Raw genomic sequence first — 21751 nt, 5'->3', positions numbered from 1 at the left:
TCAAAATGAACAACACAAGAAAGCTCAGGGGATTTGGGGTTTCAGAGACTTCTGGTAGGACAACCCTACACTCACCATTCACCTATTCAAAGTGATCTCAGAAAAAAGTCTCCAGAGCTCAGATGAGTCCCAGAGACCCTGAAAACAGATGTAGCGCTCTGGTATTTACCGAGCACTGCTGGGTATGTGAAGCCCCATTCCCAGCCCCGCAGATGACTCCAGATGCAAAGCTGGCTACCGAGTTCTGTGTAGGTTCTACTGTGTGCTGACCTTCCGTCCCCTGGAAGATGACGCCACTGAAGGATGTTACTTTTAGTAGAGCAGTTTTCACTCTGATCTGTTAATGCTTTCTCAGGGTCTTTACGAAGCAATGACAAACTTGAGAATGAGAAATCTGAGTAACACAGCTAGTTGCCTTCTCCTTGAGTTCTCATCTTTTGGCTATTCTTATCCCATACTGTTCTGATTTGCCAAATGGGCATGATGTAATTGGTTCTGTACAAATTGGAAAGAGAGAACATGGGGGCTTCTTGTGGGGATGTGGCTCTGCCAGGGGGGTTGGTACCATGTGGCAGCCTGCCTGTGGAAGGCACTAGACAGGCGGAGCTCACCCTAAATGGTGTCCCATTTACCATATCCTTTAAAGCACAAGGCCCCCGAATATGGACAAAGGGAGACATCATACATTGTATAGTGGGATTGGCAGAGTTGGGAGTGCTGAAGAAGGGTGAACTGACATGGTTGTGGATTCTTTTGTAGCAGATTCAATGATAGGCTTTACCTTGGATACTCTTGGCAATTTCCTTTCCAGTTCACAGGACTGGGAGAAAAAACAACATTGTCCAAGTTTCCTTTTCCTGCCAAATAGAAGGCCAACTTCTGCACCTTTCATTGCTCATAGCTGTCTGCTTACTTGCATCTCTCTTCAGGGTTAGCAAAGGATGAAAACAGGCCAGGCCTCAGGGATATGCCTTTGAGCCTATGTACTTTAAGATCACAGCTTAGGGACTCTATTTGGGATGGAGAAGAGTTAGAACCAGTGTCTGGTTCAGGAGAAGAGACCTGTCTATTTGCTGTGACATTCTATTCCTTTGTTCTTCTCAACAAGCTACTTCCTGTGACTATTTAGGACTTAGACTTTTGCTATTCACTTGGCTTGAGGGCATGGATACTTTAGTTAGCAGTGCAATGCCATTTATACCAGAAAACTTTATACAATCCTTTTGATCTCCTCCTCTGTGCTGTAAGGCAATTTGAATGGAAGTGCCAGCTCCGAGTGTGTGTGTGTGTGTGTTTGTGGGGGGGGGGCGGCTCATGTGAGAATGTGAAGGGGCTTGGGAGGTAAAGATGGCGTCTCCCACAGGTCTGCCATGTGCTGTGTGTTCACTTCTCCACTTTCTGCTTGTATCCACTGCTTCTCTGTGTGGGAGAGGCAATGCTCTGAGAGTAAGGGTAATTAGATGGCATTTATCCCTAGTAAGAGGGTTAATACTCATTTCTTTCTTTGGGCCTCCTTCTGGCCCAACTGGAGGTTGGTGATGAGGAGAGCGAGGGCCCAATCTATGTCCTCAGTTTGTCTCCCAGCCTGTGCTCTGCTCACCTTCTTCCCTGCTGGGCATCGGTGTGATTTGGGTTAGTGGCATTCGGAGGCCACAGGTCAGCAACTCTGGCCCTCACCCTGCTGCTTCTGGTTTCCCCCAGGTCACCCAACCTGCCTGCAGTTTACCCTCAACATGACCGAGGCCGTCAAGACCTACAAGTGGCAGTGTATAGAGTGCAAATCCTGCATCCTCTGTGGGACCTCGGAGAACGATGTGAGTTGGGAGGCTCTCCTGGTGGGAGGGAGGGACCCAAGTTGCTGCAGTCCTTTGAGGGGTAGAGAGGAATGCAGGACTGGGCTCCTGGGAAAATGTCACTTAGTCTGTTCCTTGGTCTCCACTACCCTTGGGACTCATGTGCTACAGGAATCATGGGTGCTCTTTGTGTTGTGAGGAGAGACACGGAGAACACTCAGTAGATGTCCTCTTTGGCCTACAGCCTTTATCCTTTAACCCTGGCACTGGGAAGCACCTGGTCAATAGTCCTCCAGGACTCAGTGATTGACAGTGGTGATCACCACTTAGGGCTGTGACCACCACATTCACAGTAGGTGATCTCATTTATAGAAATAGAGAGAATAATGAAATCAATGTATTCCATCACCAGGTTCAACAACGGTCAATACATGCCCAATCTTGTTTTGTAAATATAGCTACCATCCTCTTATCCTGGTCATGATATGATTTTCTCTGTACATATTTTATGTGTATCAAAAAAAGGCAAGGATTTACTTTTAACCAAAAAAGTAATGTAGGAAAAAAAAAGAATTCTTTAATATAATTAATGTCTAGAGCTGGGGTGTAGCTCATGGCTAAGCACTTGCTTAGCAAGTGCAATGTCCTGGATTTGATCCCCGGTACCAAAGAAGAAAAGACAAAAAAAAGTCTAATAAATAGTTCTGTTTCCTCGATTATCTTATGCCATGTTTTTAATTTGCATTGGAATCCTAATAAGGCCCATGGAATTATTTTTTTGAGGTGTCTATATATATATATTTAGGTAGATAGGTAGATAGATAGATAGATAGATAGATAGATAGATAGATGATAGAATCTTTCAGCCTTGGACAATGGCAAGCATCATAGCTGATGATATTTATCTGAGTTCAGTTATTGCTAATTGAAAACGTTTTTCAATATTCTGTGGAGGACTTGTACAATTTTCACTTGAGATTGAATAGATTTCCCTAAGTAACATACAGACTTTCCCTCTACCTTGCTCTCTTTTTTCTCCCCTTAAATCTTTTGTTGAAGGCTCAGATCATTTGCTCAATAGAGTTCCCAGGACTGTATTTTACTGACTGCAGCCTTGTGGGGTTCTTCCATATCTCTCCACCTGCTGTATTTCTTATAAATTGGCAGTTAGAGCTAGAAGCTCAGTTTGGGTTATCCCTTCATCTCCCTTTCCTCTCACCGACTCTCCCTGTGTATCTCTCTCTCTTTTCTGACAAGACCACTGCATAGATGATAGTGTGTGTTTGTACCAGGAGACCTATAATGCCAGGTCTTTTTGTGAGGATGCATCTGTTGATAAACTTCACATTAGATCAGTTCACTAGTGACATTCTCATTTGGTAAATTCCTCTTTGCTTATTAACTAGAATAATTCCATAGGGTAGAACTTGTTAAAGTTACACGTTAGTATAGATCATTTAGAAAAGGCAGAATGACTGCTTGCTTCTTTCCCCTTCATTGGTTTTCAAGATAGTATGGTTAAGATACCTACTCATGACAAAGACACTTTAAAATAAGTAATTGGAGTGCCTTCTTAGCCTGAGAAAATGTTTATGCATTAGAAGAAAAGCCAGCATTTTGTTTAGTGAGGAAAATGTAAGTAGGAACCAACTCAGGGTGCTTACTATGTTACTATGATTATTAGTCTAAAGATACTGGCTAACACATTAGACAGAAGCCATTCATTAGAAGCATAAGAAGAGAAAAAATAGGTTGAACATTGCTAATCCAAAGTGCAAAATGCTCTAACAGCTGAAACTACCTAAGCACCAAACATTATGCTAGTTAGAAAATTCGACACCATAAAACTTTGTTTTGTTTAAAATTACTCTGTAACTTCAGGCTATATGTGTAAGATGTATATGACATGTAAGTGATTTTGTCTTTATACTTGGGTCCCATCTCTAAGGTATCTCATTATGGATGAGCAAATACTTCAAAATCTAAAAAGGCCCCAAATATAAAAAGTCTAAAATCTAACACTTCTAGTCACATACATTTCAAATAAGGGACACTCAACAATAGAATAAAACTATCTTTATTCTGATTGGATGTGACACTGTATCTGAAAAGTCTTAGAGAACCAATGATAAACCTAGCCCACCAAAAAAGGTGACAATATAAATTAACATACATCATGAATAGCTCTCGTATACACAAGCAATATAAGCTACAGAACATAATTCCACTTATAACACTCAAACGCATTATGATGTTATAAGTCACACACACATATACACACACAAGTGGAAATATGATCTTGGATAGAATGACTCAACATTATGGAGATGTTAGTTTTGCCTAAGTTAATTTGCAAATTCATTTCAGGTCCAACCATAATATTAACACACGTTTTTGTATGGAGTTAGACAAGCTGATCTTTCAGTTTAGATGCAAAAGAAGCATGCAAAAAATAATCCCCCCCAGACCTCACTGCTAACCATGTCATGATGGACACAGGCATGACAGACTTGGAAAGCTAGCAGAAAGTCCTGACTGTTACTTGCCAGGTGCCAGTGGCTCACATCTATAATCCTGGCTACTCAGGAAGCTGGGATCTGAGGATCACAGTTCAAAGCCAGCCTAGGCAGAGAAGTCCCAGTGAGACTCTTATCTCCAATTAACCACTCACAAACTGGAAGTAGTGCTGTGGCTCAAAGTAGTAGAGGGTTTGAGCAAAAGAGCTTAGGAACAGTGCCCAGGCCTTGAGTTCAAGCCCCATCACTGACAAAAACAAAACAACAAAACCATGGTACTGATACATGAATAGACAAATAGACCTGCTAGAAAATAATAGAAAACCCATACGTGGAAAGATAGAATAAGATAAAGGTTGCATCTAGAATTACCACGGCTAAGGTAGCGTTTTTAGTGAATGGCACTGGGAAAATGGGGAAGCCATTTAGGAAAAGACAAAATTGGATCCATAGCTCACATTAGACATAGGAACAATCACCAAAGAGACTGCAGATCTAGATGTAATGAGTCAAATCATAGCTGAAGAAAATATGGACAAAATCCTTCTACATCTAAAGATAAGTAGAGGGTTTCTATGTCTCAAATACCAAAAGCAGTAATCAATGTTGAAAAATCTGACTTCCTATAAATTTGCATACTCAAAACCATAGTGACATCATAAGACAAACTGGGAGAAAGTATTTGCCACATATAACATAAATAATTTTGTTTAATGATTAGGAAAGGGGCTGGGGATATAGCCTAGTGGCAAGAGTGCCTGCCTCGGATACACGAGGTCCTAGGTTCGATTCCCCAGCACCACATATACAGAAAACGGCCAGAAGCGGCGCTGTGGCTCAAGTGGCAGAGTGCTAGCCTTGAGCGGGAAGAAGCCAGGGACAGTGCTCAGGCCCTGAGTCCAAGGCCCAGGACTGGCCAAAAAAAAAAAAAAAAAGAAAAGAAAACGGCCAGAAGCGGCGCTGTGGCTCAAGTGGCAGAGTGCTAGCCTTGAGCGGGAAGAAGCCAGGGACAGTGCTCAGGCCCTGAGTCCAAGGCCCAGGACTGGCCAAAAAAAAAAAAAAAAAAAAAAAAAAAAAATGATTAGGAAAGATAGCATGGTTTAGAAGAAAATCTGTTAAAGAACTTTTGTTTGTGTTTATATACTCACACATGCGCACATATGCACAAATACATATTGAATATCTATTGAAGAAAATCTAGCTTTTATCCTCACTTATCCTAAACAATTGCCCCATTTTGCTTAAGTGTGTGGCTTTCCTTTGTTTAAACAGGAGCATATGTGTTGTGCATATGAATCCATATGAAAATGGTAAGAGATAGGTATCCTTTCTCCACCCTGCTTTTTTTTCTGCCTTCCCCCGCCCCGTCACTGAATATTCTACAGATTATCCCAGAAGAATTTGTTAAAAAAAAAAAAGATTAAGTTCTTCACTCTTGTCAACAGTTCCATGGTTTGTGATGATTCCGCTAATCCTGATCATCAGACATTTGAATTGAGTCTGGTGTTTGGCTTTACAAATAGCCTTAGTGATGTTTGGTTGTGGGCTTGACATCGCTTTGGGTGGTGGAGGAGTCAGGGTGAGACTGGAGTTGGAAGGTTGCTTGGTTACTAAGGGTCTCACGCATGCTCAGGAACTTCCCATGCATATCCCAGAATGAAACTCTTATTTTACTGGATCTGTGGCCATTGGTGGATCCTGGTTTAGGCAATGTAGGAGGAGCAAGGGGTCCTTCGGTTGTGTTTTTCATGGGAGTTAACATGAGCTGGGGGTTCTTGCTGCTTTCAACAGGCAAGTCTTCTAGAAACTAGCTGAAAAAAAGAGAGGGGAAAAATAGTGCTGGACAATGATCAATCCATGGGGAAAAATACATCTAAACTCTCCGATGCCTGGTTTTCCTTTGCAAAATGCCAATCTGGGGCTCCTGCCTCCTTGTAGTCTCATGCCAGCACTACAACAGAGGTTGTTAATACCTGTAGGATGTTCGTGGTATGGTTTCTAATAAGTCTTTGCTTGCTTTTGGTCCCCATTTTAACTTGTTTCTCTTGATATAATCTCTAAAACATATAATCAAATAGTTTACTTCTGCTGACACAAAATGATGCAACTTGTTAGGAGTAAAGCACTGTGTGCTGGGTTTTCATCCTACTTCCCTGATGATCTCTCGCTCTCTCTTTCTTGTCCTACACAGTATCTGTTCTTGGCCTTCTCAGTAACTACTTTTGGGTTCTTAAGTTTTCAGAGAATTCAATCAAAGCTATGTATTTGCTGTCTCCTCAGAAAAAAGCACAACGTTGCCCATATAATCTCCATGTATTCGTGAATACCCTTCCACGAGCATAAGTTCAAAGACCACTGCTCACATGTACTCCACTCTTCCCCTCTTAGGCTCATTTGCCATCTAATTACCAATGACTTCCAGATTATCCTATGCCTAAACCCTCTTCTTATCTCCAGCTACCTGCTGGCCATCCTTACCAGCAGATCTGTGTATGTGTGTAACGTGTTTAAAGTCATCCCCCGGTCATGGTTTACTGTCCCAGGTGGTCTCAGTGTGCAGTGGCTGGCTGCATTATTTGGCTTGCTGACAAGCCAGAAGCCCTCCCACTTTCCATCTCTAATACACGGCTTTAAGTGGGCACAAGTTTTAGTTCTCTCTCACTGACACAACCTTAGAACCCTGCCGTGCTTCACCTGAATTGCTATAGCAGCCTCCAAATTGGTCTCCCAGCTTCTAGAACCAACCTTCCTTTGCTCTCCGCTGGGCTCCAGACACCAGCTTGAGGGGTGGCTTTTGAGATCAAATGAAGCCTTGCTTGCTCTTCTCTGCACTCCTATCATGAAACCCCAAAGAAGTTCCAAGGTGCTATAGATGTTACCACCATCCAGGGGAACTCAGTTCAAATGTTCTAATTTTTAAAGTACTTTGCATATACCAGGCAATGATGGTGGAGGAAAAGAGAACTACATAACATTCATTTTTCTGTCCCTTGGAAGCCCTTCTTAGCTATGGGGAGTTCAGAAGAGCAAATAATTCCTTGGATGTGAGGTGCTCGTTGAGGTTGGTTTCTCAGCAGAGATATGAGTTGAGCAGAGCCGTAAGATGGAGCTAGGTTTGTATAGCCTGGGAAGCAAAGGGGGAAATTCCAGGTGTGAGCAAACTTAAGCCACACGCAGGGGATAGTGAAAACTCCAAATGGGGTCTAGAGAGGGGTGTCCAGGGAGGGGATAATCTGTGACCAGACACTGACTCCAAATAATGGAACTTCTCTTGCCCCCATCTGCACCTGCTCTGGATTCTGCCAGGACCAGCTGCTCTTCTGTGATGACTGTGACCGTGGCTACCACATGTACTGTTTAAATCCCCCGGTGGCTGAGCCCCCAGAAGGTAATGGGATGAGGTCACAATAACAGCTACTACTTCTATCTCTTATTGAGTCCTCAGTGGGGTGTGGACCCGGTGCCAAGGGCTTCTAATGCCTTTTCTTATTTAATCAGCACACTCTAGGAGGTAGGTACAATGACCACTGTACTCCACATGAGGAAACTGAGGCACAGTCCAATTAGCTGAAATTTCAGTGTGCTCAGATATGGGGTTGAAACAGTGGTGAGCTCACTGGGGGAGCTAACCTAGGCTAGGTGATGCTAGCTAAGCGGAAGAGCCAGAGTCATTGAAAAAGAGTTCAGGGTGCTGGTGGATCATGCCTATAATCCTAGCTACTCAGGAGACTGAGAGCTAAGGATTACAGTTTGAAGCCAGGCTGGGCAGATAAGTCCCTGTGAGGCTCTTATCTCCAATTAACCACTGAAAAACTCGTGATCGAGCTGTGGCTCAAAGTGGTAGAGTGCTAGTCTTGAGCAAAAGAGCTCAGGGACAGTGCCCAAGCCTGGAGTTCAAGCCCCACAACCAACAAAACAAACAAACAAAAAGCAGTTCAGTAGATCATCTCTGAGCATTTACTTTTTGTTTAGTCTCCACCATGTCTTCAGGACTGAGACTTAGTCTTTGGATTATAACAGTCAAAAGAAAAGAATTGTCAGATGCTAGTGGCTTGCACCAGTAATCCTAGCTACACTGGAGGCTGAAATCTGAGGATTGTAGTTTAAAGCCAGCCCAGGCAGCAAAGTGTGTGAGACTCTTATCTCCAATTGACCACCAAAAAGCCAGAAATGGAGGTGTGGCTCAAGTGGTAGAGAACCAGTCTTTTTTTGATTTTTGGTCATGGGGCTTGAACTCTGGGCCTGGGTGCTGTTCCTGAGCTCTTCAGCTAAAGGCTAGTGCTCTACCACTTGAGCCACAGCACCACTTCTGGTTTTCTGGTGGTTAATTGGAGATAAGAGTTCCACAGACTTTCCTGCTTGGGCTAGCTTTGAACTGTGATCTTCAGATCTCAGCCTCCTGAGTAGCTAGGATGTGCAAGCCACTGGTATGCAGCTAGCACTAGTCTTAAGAAAAGTAAATAAAGAAAAGCTCAGGGACATTATTTAGGCCCTGAGTTCAAACCCCAGAACCTGCCCCCCCCACACACACACATACACACAGCTTACAAGATGTTAGGACTCTTGAGCTTGGGCTTAACAGTTCAGAGAAAGGCTGCCACTAACATCATCTTGTCTCTTACAGGAAGCTGGAGCTGCCACTTATGTTGGGAACTGCTCAAAGAGAAAGCCTCAGCCTTTGGCTGCCAGGCCTAGAGTCCCAGGTCACAGAGTGTGACTTGCTGCTGGAGATGCTAAACCACAGACCAGTCCAAAATGGATGGAGCCCTTCTCCCATGCATCTGCTCAGAACAGCTATAAGGAAATGAATGGTCACAGAAGGCTATGGACAGGTGAACCGAGTGGGAAAGGTATCTCTTGTTCCACATTCGGTACCTCAGCCAGCACATCCTTATTTCTACCAGAAAGATCTTGCACTTTTGAAGAACAACCCAAGCCCGGGCTCTGTGAAACCTCTCTCACTTTTACCCTCACACTGCGACCCTCTCACTAATTCCCGCTTTAAGGGAAGCCGTTTTGTGATCACTTCTATGTAGTTTGGTGGTTTTTTAAAAAAATAATCTATTGTGTTGTAAGGAACCTTCACACAGAATCCTCACCCCCACCCCCACCCCCAGCTTAGGCTTTTCATCTTAAACTCTCACTAGAAGAACAAAGTACTGTGAAGATGTTGTTTACTACAACTTTCATTGGAAACTTCTAGTCTTGGAGACTGGAAGCCATCTTGAACCCTTTCTTGTTCCTTGGTCTCTGTGAAGAGGAAGAGTTGCTTTCTAGAACCTCAGCAATGGACGTCTATACTCCGGTGATCTCTATCCACTATGCTGCTTCTTCATGAAAGATGGAGAGGGACTGAGAGATGGAAGGAAACATTGGGATTAATGCGAAGGCCTCATCATAACCAGGCAGTATTTGTTACCCAATAGAAGAGATGTTGCAAGGGTCTAGGCTAGTTCCTTGACCTTCAAAGCTGAGGTGTCCTTAAAATGAAACAGCTTAGGGTAGAAGAAAGTGCTCAAGACCCTGCCATCCAACAAAGCTGGGTGTCTCTATGCCCAGGGCTTCCCTGGTATGACAGGGCACCAGGACGGCAAGGGGACACTGTCCAACCAAGCTTCCAGATGTTGGTTACAAGAGACCGAAGCTATGAGAAACCCTCCAGTGTTGCTATGATCCTACAAATTCCCTTTCCCAAGTAATTGTCTTCCTTCCTTGTGGTGTGTGTTTATCATCGTCTACAGAGACCTGCCTGGAGATTTTAGGATGGAGGAGAGATGGTGGTTACTTAAACAGATGATCAGGATGATGTGATTATCTGTGATTAGGTGACAATCATTCAGAACCTTCAGTTTATGGGCTTCCCTCCAGAGTTCCCCTGAATGAGTGAGGTTTGTTTTTTATGGGGGTGGGGTGGGTAATGTTTCTAGAAGAAAGAGGGGGGGGGGGCTAGGTTCCAAGAACTCTGCATGTTGGAAGACAGCCCTCAGGCTGGAGTGGATTGGACTGTCTTTGAATCGCAGTAACAGCACAATAACTGACACATTTCTGGAAAAATCGTTTGCCCAAAGGGCAGGTCTCGGTGAGCAGGACTCAGGCGCATGCTCAGTTTTCCCTCTGTGGTCCAGCAGCTTGCAACAAAGGCCCAGTTTATTTTTAGTCCTTCGGCTCTTGAAGAAGCCCCTGGAGACCGGAGAGTCTGGCTAGTGGGGCCCCTGCTGCCTGGCTGCGGTGTTTGCTGTGGGACTCCACACGAGCCTTCCTCCCTAGCTAATTGCTCTTAGCTAGTGGAGCCAGGGCAGCCTAGTGGGGATTCAACCAGTGTGAGTCTCTTCCACTCCTTTGCAGAGTGTGACCTGTGGCAAGAGAATGGGGGTCACTCTCCTGCAGGCCCTGTGGCCTCAGAGTGAGTTGCACACAAGCATAATGATCTCATTTAAAGGGCCCAGATCCAGATGGGGTTTTCATCTTCCTTCTAAGCTGCGGGCCTCCTGCTAGCTGCTGAGCTCATCTGGATTCTGAAGGTCAAGAGAAGGCTGGGGAGGGCCCCTTCCAGCAGAAGGTCTCATTGCTTCTTCTCCTGATTCCTTTGGCTCTCTCTCCTCCCTCAAAGTCCAAAGCAGGGTGTCCTCAAAGGCTGAGTATTCATTTTGAGAGATTCATTTTAAACTAATTTTAGGGGAAAAATTAATCACTCAAATGTTCCTAAATGTTACAATGGCTTAAAATTTGACAAAGCCAATCTGAAACCAAATATTGTGATTCTGTGACTTGACGAGTCCTTTTTTTTTAACTGTCCCTGAGCTTTTTCCCTCAAGTCTTGGCACTCTGTCACTGAGCTGCAGCGCCTCAGATCTCAGCCTCTTGAGTAGCTAGGATTATAGGTGTAAGCCACTGGCACCTGGCTACAAGTCCCTTTCAACAATATGTGAAAATCTGTTCCCCCTAGAACTGTGGATGAGGGGCTCTGTTCTGCATCCAACCACCTCTGCTGTGCCTATAAGACGCTGATGGTGGCCACATGTCCCAAGATGAGCTTGCCCTCACTCAGCCCTGGGGCCCATCAGTGTTCTGCAAACCCATCGGGAAGGCCCAGGCCTCCCAGTTTTATGAATCCCTACAGAATGAGGCAGCCTCTTCCTCTTCGCAGGCCTCAGTTTCTCCATCTAGAGAGAGGGGATAACCAAGCAGCTTGTGGGACAGCACTGTTAGACTGCTGCATGTAGAGGAAAAGACTTCAGCATTCTGTTGGTCACCTTCTGTGTTAGAAAACATGAAGGTGTTGGTGAACTTCAAACTGGTCTCTTCGTTGAGACTCTGCAAAGCAGCTGGAATCATAAGGTGCAGATGAGAGACTCGGGTTTTAATTTTGCCTTTGACATTGAGGGCTAGTCACTGAATACCCTGAGCCCCAGTGTGCCCACCTGTAAAATGGGAGAGTGACAGTTGCCCAGCTTATTTCACAGTGGCCCTGGATGTCTGAAAAGGCATTGTGTTACAGCCAATCATGGCAGAGCTGAGCTTATCTGGCAGGAAAGGCCATGAGATGTTCATCTCCAATAACCTACTCAGAAAAAGCTGGAAGTAGCACTATGGCTCAAAGTGGTAGAGCACTAGCCTTGAGCAAAGGGACAGCTCAGGGACAGCACCCCAGGCCCTGAGTTCAAGCCCCAGGACCAGCAAAAAAAAAAAAAAAAAGGCTAAGCACTAGGACTTCTAGTGCTTTTTGTGCCCACCATTTGTGCAATGGCATGCGTTTGATGCCTTCTTGGAAATCCCATTTGGACCAAAGGGTGTTTACATTTCAAGAGCCACCGGAACAGGGCGGTGTCAATGATGGAGACTGTAATTGTGCATGGGCTGCAGTAGGAGTGAGGACTTCCCATGGGGATTCCAGGATGAAGATACATCAGATACCCCTTTCCCCTCAAAACACTGCCTACAAGGCTCCCCAGCTTGGCATAGAGAGCTAATGCTCACCAAGAGCATAATCCACTTCAGATCAGGGGAGAACATTTTCACTGGGGTTGAAAACACTGTTCTATCACTTTCTAGCCTTGGACCAGTGACTTTGCCACTCTGAGTCTGATTGCCCACCTGTGTAAGGTAGAGATCGATGGCTAATCCAGCTAGGTCATTTCAAGGGGTTACAGCGATCTGACTGTGAGAAGGGGAGTCCCTGGTCAATGCTGTCCTACCCCCGGGCAGGGTGGACATGACACCTCTATGCCCCATGGCGTGTTACTCTTTGGGGAATTTTATGCCCACCTCGAGTTTTGGGATGATCTCATTTTTCTCTTTCTTCCACTTTACTCTGTACTATGGCTGTAGTGGGCCGGAGATGTAGAGCTGCCAAACCCAGTCTGGAAGATGGAATCCTGTGCCCTTCTAGACAGTTTTGAAACAGTGCTTTTGGGGGCCTATAGGGAATCCAGGCTGAACAGGAAGCAGGCTCCTGCTAGGAGATTGACACCCCGGCTTTCCTTCTCAGTCCCTCACACACAGCACCCAAGGCAGGAGTCAGCATGTCCTGAGGTCCCATTGCTCTGTTGCGTTGCCAGGACCAGCTGGAAACCCAGGGAAGCAGTAAAGGCAGATTCCTTTAGTGGAGGAAGGTAGCAGCTCTATGGGTGTGAGGGCACCTGGGCTTCACAGTGAAACTTTCACTCCTGGGGAACATTTAAAAAAAATTTAATTTAGCACCATTCCTTCCAGCCCTTCCCTTAAAAAGTTCAGATAGTTTAAGGAAGCAAAGTGACATGATTGTTATTAATCTTCCTATGGGAGCAAGTTTAGGACACTGGTGCTCTTCTGTATTGTTGACGAGGGGTTGTAGCAACCTCAGGCTCCAGGACACAGAGAGATGAGCGGCAGGTGGTCGTGTGTGAGGGGACCCTGCTTGGCTGTTGGTGGGGTAGGGACCTAAGGACCACCTTAGGCCTCTGGGTGGCTCTCAGCTGTTCTGGAAGTATTGATAGGAGAGAGTTCCCCTTCCTTTCCCTTTCCCTCTCCCACTCCCCAGATGCTCACTTTGGCCATCTTTCTGGAGTTCTGAAGTCACAGATCAGGGGAGGGTTGGCTCCCTGGGCTCCTACTGAGATGCTGGGAGTTCCAGGCCTGTACCTTTGTGGGAACAGTGTGTTAACGACACCTTTAGCAGGCTGATAGCCCTGGAGAGAAGTGGAGGCTCTGGGACAAAGATAAGCAAAGCCTAATAGGAGAAGGGAAGAAAAGGCTCTTAGAGAGTGAGAGTCTTCAACAGGAAGTGGGTGGAAGGGGGTATGAAGAAGGCAGGGCGCCTGGTTTTCTTAGGGAAAATCCTGGAGTTAAGTGACTAGAGGGTATGAAATCAGTTGGAGACTTATCATAACCCATTCTCTCCCCCTACCTTAGTCCTGAGATCCTAGCTAACAAGATTGTTTTAAAAAAGAAAAAAAAGATCAAATCTTTGTGCATGTTTGTACACTGAACCAGATATTCCCTTCTTAACGCTCCTTGTTGGCTTGGGGAAGGGTCTTCTGAGGGTTAGGTAGTCACAAGCTGCACCCCTCACCTAGCTAAAGGTGGGAGGGACCCCTAGGTTTCTGGCTGGACCCCTGTGGAACTTCCCTCATCCACAGACAGCGTTGTTTGAACTCTGAGATATGCTACTAGGCCCCTTTGGTCTAGAGTGGAGGGGACAAGGGGACAGGGGGCAGAAAAAGGTGGTCTAGAAGCTGGCCTGCAGCCTTGAGGAATAGCAAGATTCAAGTGCTACTCCCCGAAGGCTAAGGCCAGGCAGGCCCCATTCCCAAGCCCAGATTCCAGGAGCTGTGAATTGAAGAATATAGACCTGGCTAGGCTTAGCCAGGCTTGCTCTCCTCCCTTCCTGACAGAGTGGACATAGCACCTCCTTTCCCAGCAGTGTGTTACCCTTTTTAGATTCTTACTTCTACCCCCTAGGGTGGGTGCTTTAGGTTTGAGATGAGCAGAGTTCTGTCTGCATACTAAGTGAAGAGTGGAGAGAATGCTGGGACGGTCAGACATTTATTTTCATTTGCTTCAGATCTGCAACTCACCTCACCCAACCCAGCTGCCCTAGGATCCAATTTCTCTGGAGACAGCAGGTGTGCTCTGGAGTGGTCTCTGGAGCGGTTCCTGTTGTCCCAGGATGGGATAGTGAGATTCTCTGCAAGTGGCTGCTTGCGCCTGCTTTGAGTGAGGTAGGACAGCCAGATTGGTTCCGGGCCTTTGGAGGCAGCTAGAAGGGGCCTTTAAGAGGTGGGAATCCTTTCTACGGAGGCTGGAGCCCCTTTGAAGGCCAGAGGGGAGAGGAGGATGTCTTTACTGATTGCACAGCACCATGGAGAATGAAGAGTTCGGGGCTGGAGGGGGGTGGCGGGGGGAGGACAGGTACGACTTTGAACATCTCAGCAGCTGTTTCTGGTGAGGCTTAGCTCCAGTTCCCTCTCTGTGCTTCCAGACTAGGCTGTTGAAGAGAGAGGCCCCAAATCAGTGCCTGTAGGACTCTGGGGGGGGGGGATGCAGGGTGGCAAAAGGGGGTTGCCTAGACAGTTCTACCTCCAGAGACTCTCCTAGAAGGGAGAGAAAATGGTCTGAAGTTGAAAGGAAGAGGGAAAAGATTTAGCAGTAAATGGGCTCCCAGAGAGGCCTCTCTAGTTTTGAGTAGGGCTCATCTTGTGCCCGTTAAGTGCCAGACCTGAGGTGACGCCAGTGCCCATGAGACTCTGAGAGATGTCCTAGGGTCAGAAGGTTCGGAAATGTTCCTTGTTACAGTCTCTCCTCCCACTTCCCTGTGTTCTTTCGTCCAGTGCCATGAGCTTCAAGGTTGTGGGACCAGTGGCCTTGAAAAAGTCATACCATAGTTTCCCCCTCTTTGGCCCCCACTTGAAGGGAGCATTCCTGCTGATGGTGACATTTCCCAGGGCATGCCGGAGGAAGGCAGGGCCCGGACTGGCAGGCAGCCAGAGCCCTCTCGGATAGAGATATAATTACTAATAATGACCTCTAGCCCAGGAAGTGAGCAAGATGGCCATTCAGGTCAGCACCGATCCAGTCTGGCAAATCATCTCTGTGGTGACCAGGATGGGACAAAATAAGGAAAGTGGTCCCTGCAGGAAATTGGGGAGGCTGATAAGCCCCCCAGGGCCTATACATTCCTCCCGCCTCCAACTCCTCCCCAGGTTGTATTTACTCTCACCGAATCTCTTTATTTGTATTGATGTTACGATCCCAGCAAAGTCTATGTGCGCATGCGCGGGTGCGCTCCCCCCATGCGCACACATGCAGGCACGCCCACTGCACGAACTGCAAGGAACCGTCAGTGTCGCTCCTGGAATAAGTGGAGAGCTAAGAGCGGCCGGCCAGACAAGATGTAATCTGTCCCTGAGGTCTTCTGCAGCCCAGTGCCTGCAGCGGCCATGGAGACTACAAAGGGGCCTAGTACCTGCCAAGCCATTGGCTCTACCAACTCTCCATCTCAACCCCACGGTTGCCCCCTCTAATTGCCCCCAAGCAACCATCTGCTTCTTTGGAAGAGATGTTTTTTCAATAGTTAAACACTTGAGAGGGCGGGGAAGCCTTAATTTTGCTATCAAAGGGATATGCAAACAAGTTATGGCTAGAATTGGGATTAGGGTTTTTATTGACCTCACCCTCTCCTGTCTTGTCCCCATTCACACCTTCTCATTTTGCTGCCCTTCCTCCACTGTGGGAAATGGTAAAGAATGGGAGAGAGGAGAAATAGTGGCATAAATGAAAATGAAAAAAAAAAATCCCTGTCCATTTTCAACTTGAAGCTGAAAGGCCTACATAAGGGTCTAGAAAAAAAAATATCTGGGGAAACACTGCTAGGAACTTGGGAGGAAGAGCATGAAAATTGAGAAGAGTTATCTCAGAGCCGAGGGGGTTGGGAGTGGGTCAGGGCAGGTGGGCAGGATGTCCTGGCTTGCCAGTGTGTCCTCTGCATATGGTATTTGGGAAAGCTAGCTGATCATGCTTTGGCAATAAATGGGCAGGGAGCAAGAAATGCATAGGGAGCATTAGTGATTGACTGGGAAAGGGAGATGTGTCCATCCTAATTGTCCACCACACATCCGTTGCCCTTGGCCACTCTTGGTGTTTGATCTTTACAGGCAAATGAACACATCTCTTGCCTACTGAGTGAGTGCTGGGCAGGGTGGGTACTGGCCAAAACATGAGTGTGACACCAGTGGTGTGCAAAGTGATACACTAGGGCCAACGGGCTTGGAAAAAGCAACCACATCCACTCCCAGCTTTCAGGTTATTTTTCAGCTGTAAAATTAAACTCTCTCAAGGAATCTTGGTCAGCTATTATACCACCAGGGAAGGTATGTGAAGATCTGGGTCTTTGTTTCAGATGCATTGTTCGTGAGGAGAAGATGAGAAGCTAGTTCTTTCCATCCTCTGGAGGTTGGGGAGTGGAGCACCGAGCACCTCAGTCCTCTTTTATCTGCTCTTCCAGGCCCTGGCTGCCGTGGAACGTGCATATCCTCCACACCAGTGGGGAGCTGATGGAGGAAAGAACCTGGTTGGAGCACATTGAGCAGCCAGATAATCTGTTGCTGTGTCTTCCACCCCTGCTTCCGGGTTCTCGGGTTGAAGGGCAGGGAGGTGCAATCAATGGGGCCTGATGGGAGCTGAGAAGTGACTCAAGGTACCATCTCATCCAGTCCCTGCTGGAGAAAGCAAGGAGAGGGGTGTGTGTGTGTGTGTGTGTGTGTGTGTGTGTGTGTGTGTGTGTGTGTCAGAGGAAGGCCAACTGCATGGATTGAGTAAACTTCCACAGAGACCCTAAAGAGGTTGGCTTAGACTCTAGGAACCTGTTTCTGTCGTAGCTACTGTGTGTGTATGAATGCAGCCCAATGTTAGAGGCTTTTTTTTTTCCTTCAGGAAACTTCTGGCCAGGGGTTCATCAGAACCCCAGCTTGAGCCTCATCAACTCCCAGTTGTCTGTGTTGATAGCACAGGGAATAAAGGGTCGCTTTCATCTCTCCTTTCCTCTGCCCATGTCACAGCCTCATCTCTCCTTTCAGCTTTTAGCTGTGCCTTGAAGAAGCCACACCAGGCTCACTTGAGAGCTAAATACCTGGCTTGGGGGAGGGCCTGGATCTGTTGGTACACAGAGGTCAGTTCTGGGCTGACCTAAAGCAGCCATTGGATTTTTATGGATAAGCTACAGAGAGGCTCTTCTGGGAGGTTGAATAACACCTGGTTCTCAGCAGAGGGAATGGTGTGGTCTCTGAAGAGACGCAGAGATGGGAGGTTTGGCTGTGAGTCTGATTTTAAAGTGCCTGAGAGACTGGAGTTCGATCCACCTATCCATTTTCAGCCAACTTCCTTTGAATGACAGGTGTGCTCCCTGTTCTTAGTGCTGGGGGGGCTGGGGGCAATGGGGGGGAGAGAGGAAGGCTAGCCAACTTGGATCCTAGCCAGGCCAGACTAGCATCTGACATTACTCCCTATGCAGCTGGTGGTAGACATTGAGTGTGCTACTCCTAAGCTCCATGAGGATGGAGTTGGGAGTCAGAAAACACAGGAAGCTGAGCTGGGGATGGGGTGGGGGGTGGGGGGGGAAGTCCCCACACCCAGTGCCCATTCTGGTACATTTTCAGACCCCTTTGTAGCCTGAAGTTGATCTGCCTGGGCATTAGGAAATGGAAAACGGAGGAGTCAATTGTTGATTAGAGAAAGCCAAAACTAAGCTTCCCACCCCTTTCCTAAATGCATTTAGTTTGAGTGCACTCTTAAGGTCTAGTTTCACTAACTCTGTTTGATGGCCAAGACACGGAGAGTGGCTGCCACAAAGCCAAAAGTAATTGGTTTCTTTCTTGTAGTTGCCTAATCCCTGCTAGGTCTCCTGTCAGGGAAAGAGGGACTTGGTGAAAGTACCCTTGCTTATGAGCCCTGGAATTTCCCAGTTGGCCTTTAGCAGGAGGCCCCTGGAGTGGCAAGGTCTCTAGGGACAGCAGAGCTGAGGAGCTGTGTCCTAAAGGCTCTGCAAAGAGTAGGGAAGCTTTGGGCTGAGTCAGGGGTGTGCGGCATTTGGGATGACATGAATTTGGTCTTCATTGCCTTGTTCTACCCGGTGAGTTGGTTCCAGAGGTATTGTCATCTCAGAAGTGTACCTTCCTGGATTGCTGTGGGCTGCATTTGGGAAGGGATGTCTGATTCCCAGAACCATTGGGTCTCAACTGGCTTCTCTTGACCTGTCAATGCAATGCGTAGCCCCTCTAGAAGTGGGCACAAGACAGAGAAGCCATTCCTGTCAGCATCCTCTCCCTGTCCTTCCCACATTTGTTTTACTATTACTTCTGAATGTTATTGAAGACTTTTCCTATTGGAACTTGGGACCCAACACCACATTGCCTCTCACTGACCAAACAACCTAAGAGCTTTTTTAAAAAAAAGTTTTGCCTTGAGCTGCTTTGGCTCCAGTGTGCAGGCCTGAGGCTGACAGTTTTCATGAGGTTACAGAAAAGGGCTGCAGATTTGGGAAGCTGTGGGTAATGGTCCAAAGACAGTATTTCCATTTGGCTTGCTTTGGTGCCTCTAAAAAGCAACCACAGCAACAAACAAACAAGAAGCCTCTCTGTTAACGCTCTTATTTTCTTTCAGGTGTAGTGTGATTATAGTTTCAGTTGCACGCACGCGCACACACACGCACACGTGTGTGCATGCGTGTGTGTGTGTGTGTAGGTATATCACTCTTGTCCTCTGACCTTCAGGGTGTCCCTCCCATACATCAATTTCTACTCTTTTGTGGCTTCTACATGAAAGTGCTGTGGTGTTTCTACCTTGTGTAAGAGGCATTGCATGATCTCTAGGTGTTTCAGTATTGGAGATGAGGCTGGACCACATCACCCACTATCCTAAGGGAACATGCTGGTTCTGCAGCTTTCCAGAGAGCCAGCATATTTGGAATACCTCCAGGAGAATCTATACATTGGAAGTAACCCAGATCTGGATTTGAGTTTACTGCCTAGAATTTGCCCAGAGGGATTAGCAACTGCTCTTCACTCAGAAGGCTGGCTGGGAGGACCGCCTAGGAACCAGAAGACCTCCAGGTGCTGCCCTACCTCCTGCCCTACACTGATGGGATCCAAGAGGGGCCTCTGGAGAGTCAGGACCTGTAGCTGATGAGGTGGTAAACAATGTGGGCCTCAAGCAACCTTTTTCAGAACCACTGGATACCCCAGTCCCTCGCACGTTCATAAAGACTGAGTCACAAGCCCCCTGTCTCTCCCTTGCTGTGGTCAGTATCTTGTTCTGTGATTGGTTGGCAGTGTTGATTAGCCCTGTAGCAAATCTTTTAGAGAATGTGTAAACAAATAAAAGGATTCAAAACCCACACAAGCTCTTGGTTATTTTTCCACCCGCCCACCCACCCACCTACCCACCCTCCCAGTCTTTTGAACCTCAATTGCAAATGCTTAAGTTTACAAATGTGTGGCTGTGGGGCTGAGAGGTGAGTGTGTGCATTTGTACGCAGCGTGTGTGAACACGTCATATACGTACATGCAGATGGATCTGGTTGCAGAGAAGTGTCTGGAAAGAAACTCCAGGAGAAATATATCCTGGGGCTGGAATTCTGACCCCATCATCCACAAGCTCCGGGGAAACAAGGTTATGGTAGCTTCCTGGGCACCACAGACAATATAGCAAGTTCAGACCTCAACCTAGGATGTCATTTGCAGGAGGTCAGAGACTCATTTTCTGGCAACAGCCCTGGGAAGATGGGATGGCCTTGTTCTGGGAGATGGGAGGTCTGTGCTTCAGAGACAAGGTGGGGATCTCAGTGCGGGAGGGGAGGGAGAAAGGCCCCGGGGTCAGGACCCTCTTAAATTCCCATGAGCCATAGCTCCTTTCCTCCTGAACCAGAGGCCACCTTTCATAAAAGATAGTGAGGTAGCTCTTCTGGCCAAGGAGCAAGATGCTTTTCAGAGGACACACTGGATCCCAAGAGGCTCCGGAATCTTCTTAGCAACAGCCTTGAAGGAAAGCCTCTGGGTGCAGGATGCCTAGACCACATGGGAATTGGTTTCTCAAGGCTGTGAGGAAAGAGTCAGTCTTCCAAAATGAAGCTGAAGAGAAACAAATAAGCAAAATGTCTACTGTGAGCCCCGTACTAGGGGCACAGCTGGTAAGATGAAGCTACAACCTTTCGTGGGGGTTTACAATCTTGCTCAGGAGGTAAGCACCAGGCAGGTAATAATAAAATGGATGATGGATCAAGTCAAGAGAAACGAGGGCAGCTAGAGCAGGTCTCAGTCAGCGTGCCTTTTGTTAGAGATCTTGTGCATTTTTGGAAGATGTGGTAGGCAGGGCAGAGTGGAGACCATGTCTGTTTTGGTTCCTGCATTGAGTACGACCCACAGCCATTCCTGTTCTTGCTCCTCCTGGAACGTCTCCCAGGCCTCCAGCTTTGAATTTCTTAGCACTGTGGAGCCTTTTGTTTTCAGAGAGGAGCATAAACTGTGGATGTGGACAGACAAGTTGCTGAGCCTCTCCTGCACAGGGGGTGATGTTCACATCCAGGGGCCAGAGGTGAATGACCAAGCCTTCACCCACAGTGGCTTCAGGCCAGAGCTAAGCTTGCAACCCTGGTTTGCTCGTTCCAGGAGCTGCTGAGGGTGGTAAATTGGGGTTAGGCTGGAGATAAGGCAGTGTAGGGAGGGGATACGTCCATTCAAAATGAAGTCCTACACAAACACCTCCAATACAGATTTTCATCTACGTGGAGGGCTGTGAATGTTTCTGTTCTAACCCCAAGGACTCCAGTGTGGCACCTCAGGCTGATATGACCTGAACATTATATTCCCTGGAACTCTTAGAGTGAAATCTGCCTGGAGATCATGGTATTAGGAAGGTCACCGAGGAGGGATCGTTATAACAGGATTAGTGTCCTTATACAGGAGGCCCCAAGGAGACCCATGGGCTTTCTTTCGTCCTGGGAGGTTAGACTTCCATGATGACTGTCTATGATGAATAGGGACGTCACCAGGCATGGAATCTGCCAATACTCTCTCCTTGAACTTTCCAGCTTCTAGAACTGTAGGAAATAGAAGTTCTTTTGTTGTTTTCTTGTAGTGCTGGGGACGGGGGGGGGGGGGGGTCAAACCCAGAGCCTTGGATCTGATAAGCAATTGCTCTACTCCTGAGCTGTATCCCCAGCCCTGGTACTGTAAGAGATGAATTAGCATCGTTTTTAAGTCACCCAGTCTATAGTATTTTGTTACAGCAGCCTGGTATGGACTAAGGCAGTCTATTCCAGGTTTGGAAGAGGTTCACATATACACCACATTCTACCAGGCCTGGGAAAATAACAAACACAGAACAAAAAGTGTGGCTGCTCTGGGAAGTTGGAGGACTGGAGGTAGAAGAGGAAAGCTAGAGGGATGCAAAAGATGATCAAGGGTCCTCCCC

The 21751-nt window shown here is 46.9% G+C and overlaps 1 protein-coding gene across 1 annotated transcript in view; it reads left to right on the top strand.

Annotated features, from left to right (window-relative positions):
- The window catches only part of Dpf3 (double PHD fingers 3), a 242640-nt gene extending 226808 nt beyond the window's left edge, over window positions 1-15832 (top strand). The window contains exons 9-13 of the mRNA XM_048362472.1: window positions 1702-1814; window positions 7616-7697; window positions 8934-9057; window positions 10198-10201; window positions 15822-15832. Coding sequence (XP_048218429.1) covers window positions 1702-1814; window positions 7616-7697; window positions 8934-9004 — 266 coding nt within the window. The 3' untranslated portion in view covers window positions 9005-9057; window positions 10198-10201; window positions 15822-15832. The remainder of the gene's footprint in view (window positions 1-1701; window positions 1815-7615; window positions 7698-8933; window positions 9058-10197; window positions 10202-15821) is intronic.
- Window positions 15833-21751: the final 5919 nt, after the last annotated feature.

Source organism: Perognathus longimembris, chromosome 14, assembly GCF_023159225.1.
Source record: "Perognathus longimembris pacificus isolate PPM17 chromosome 14, ASM2315922v1, whole genome shotgun sequence".
Classification (NCBI taxonomy): Eukaryota; Metazoa; Chordata; class Mammalia; order Rodentia; family Heteromyidae; genus Perognathus; species Perognathus longimembris.
Note: the sequence above shows the minus strand (reverse complement) of the source record. Positions and strands in the feature narration are given on the sequence as shown.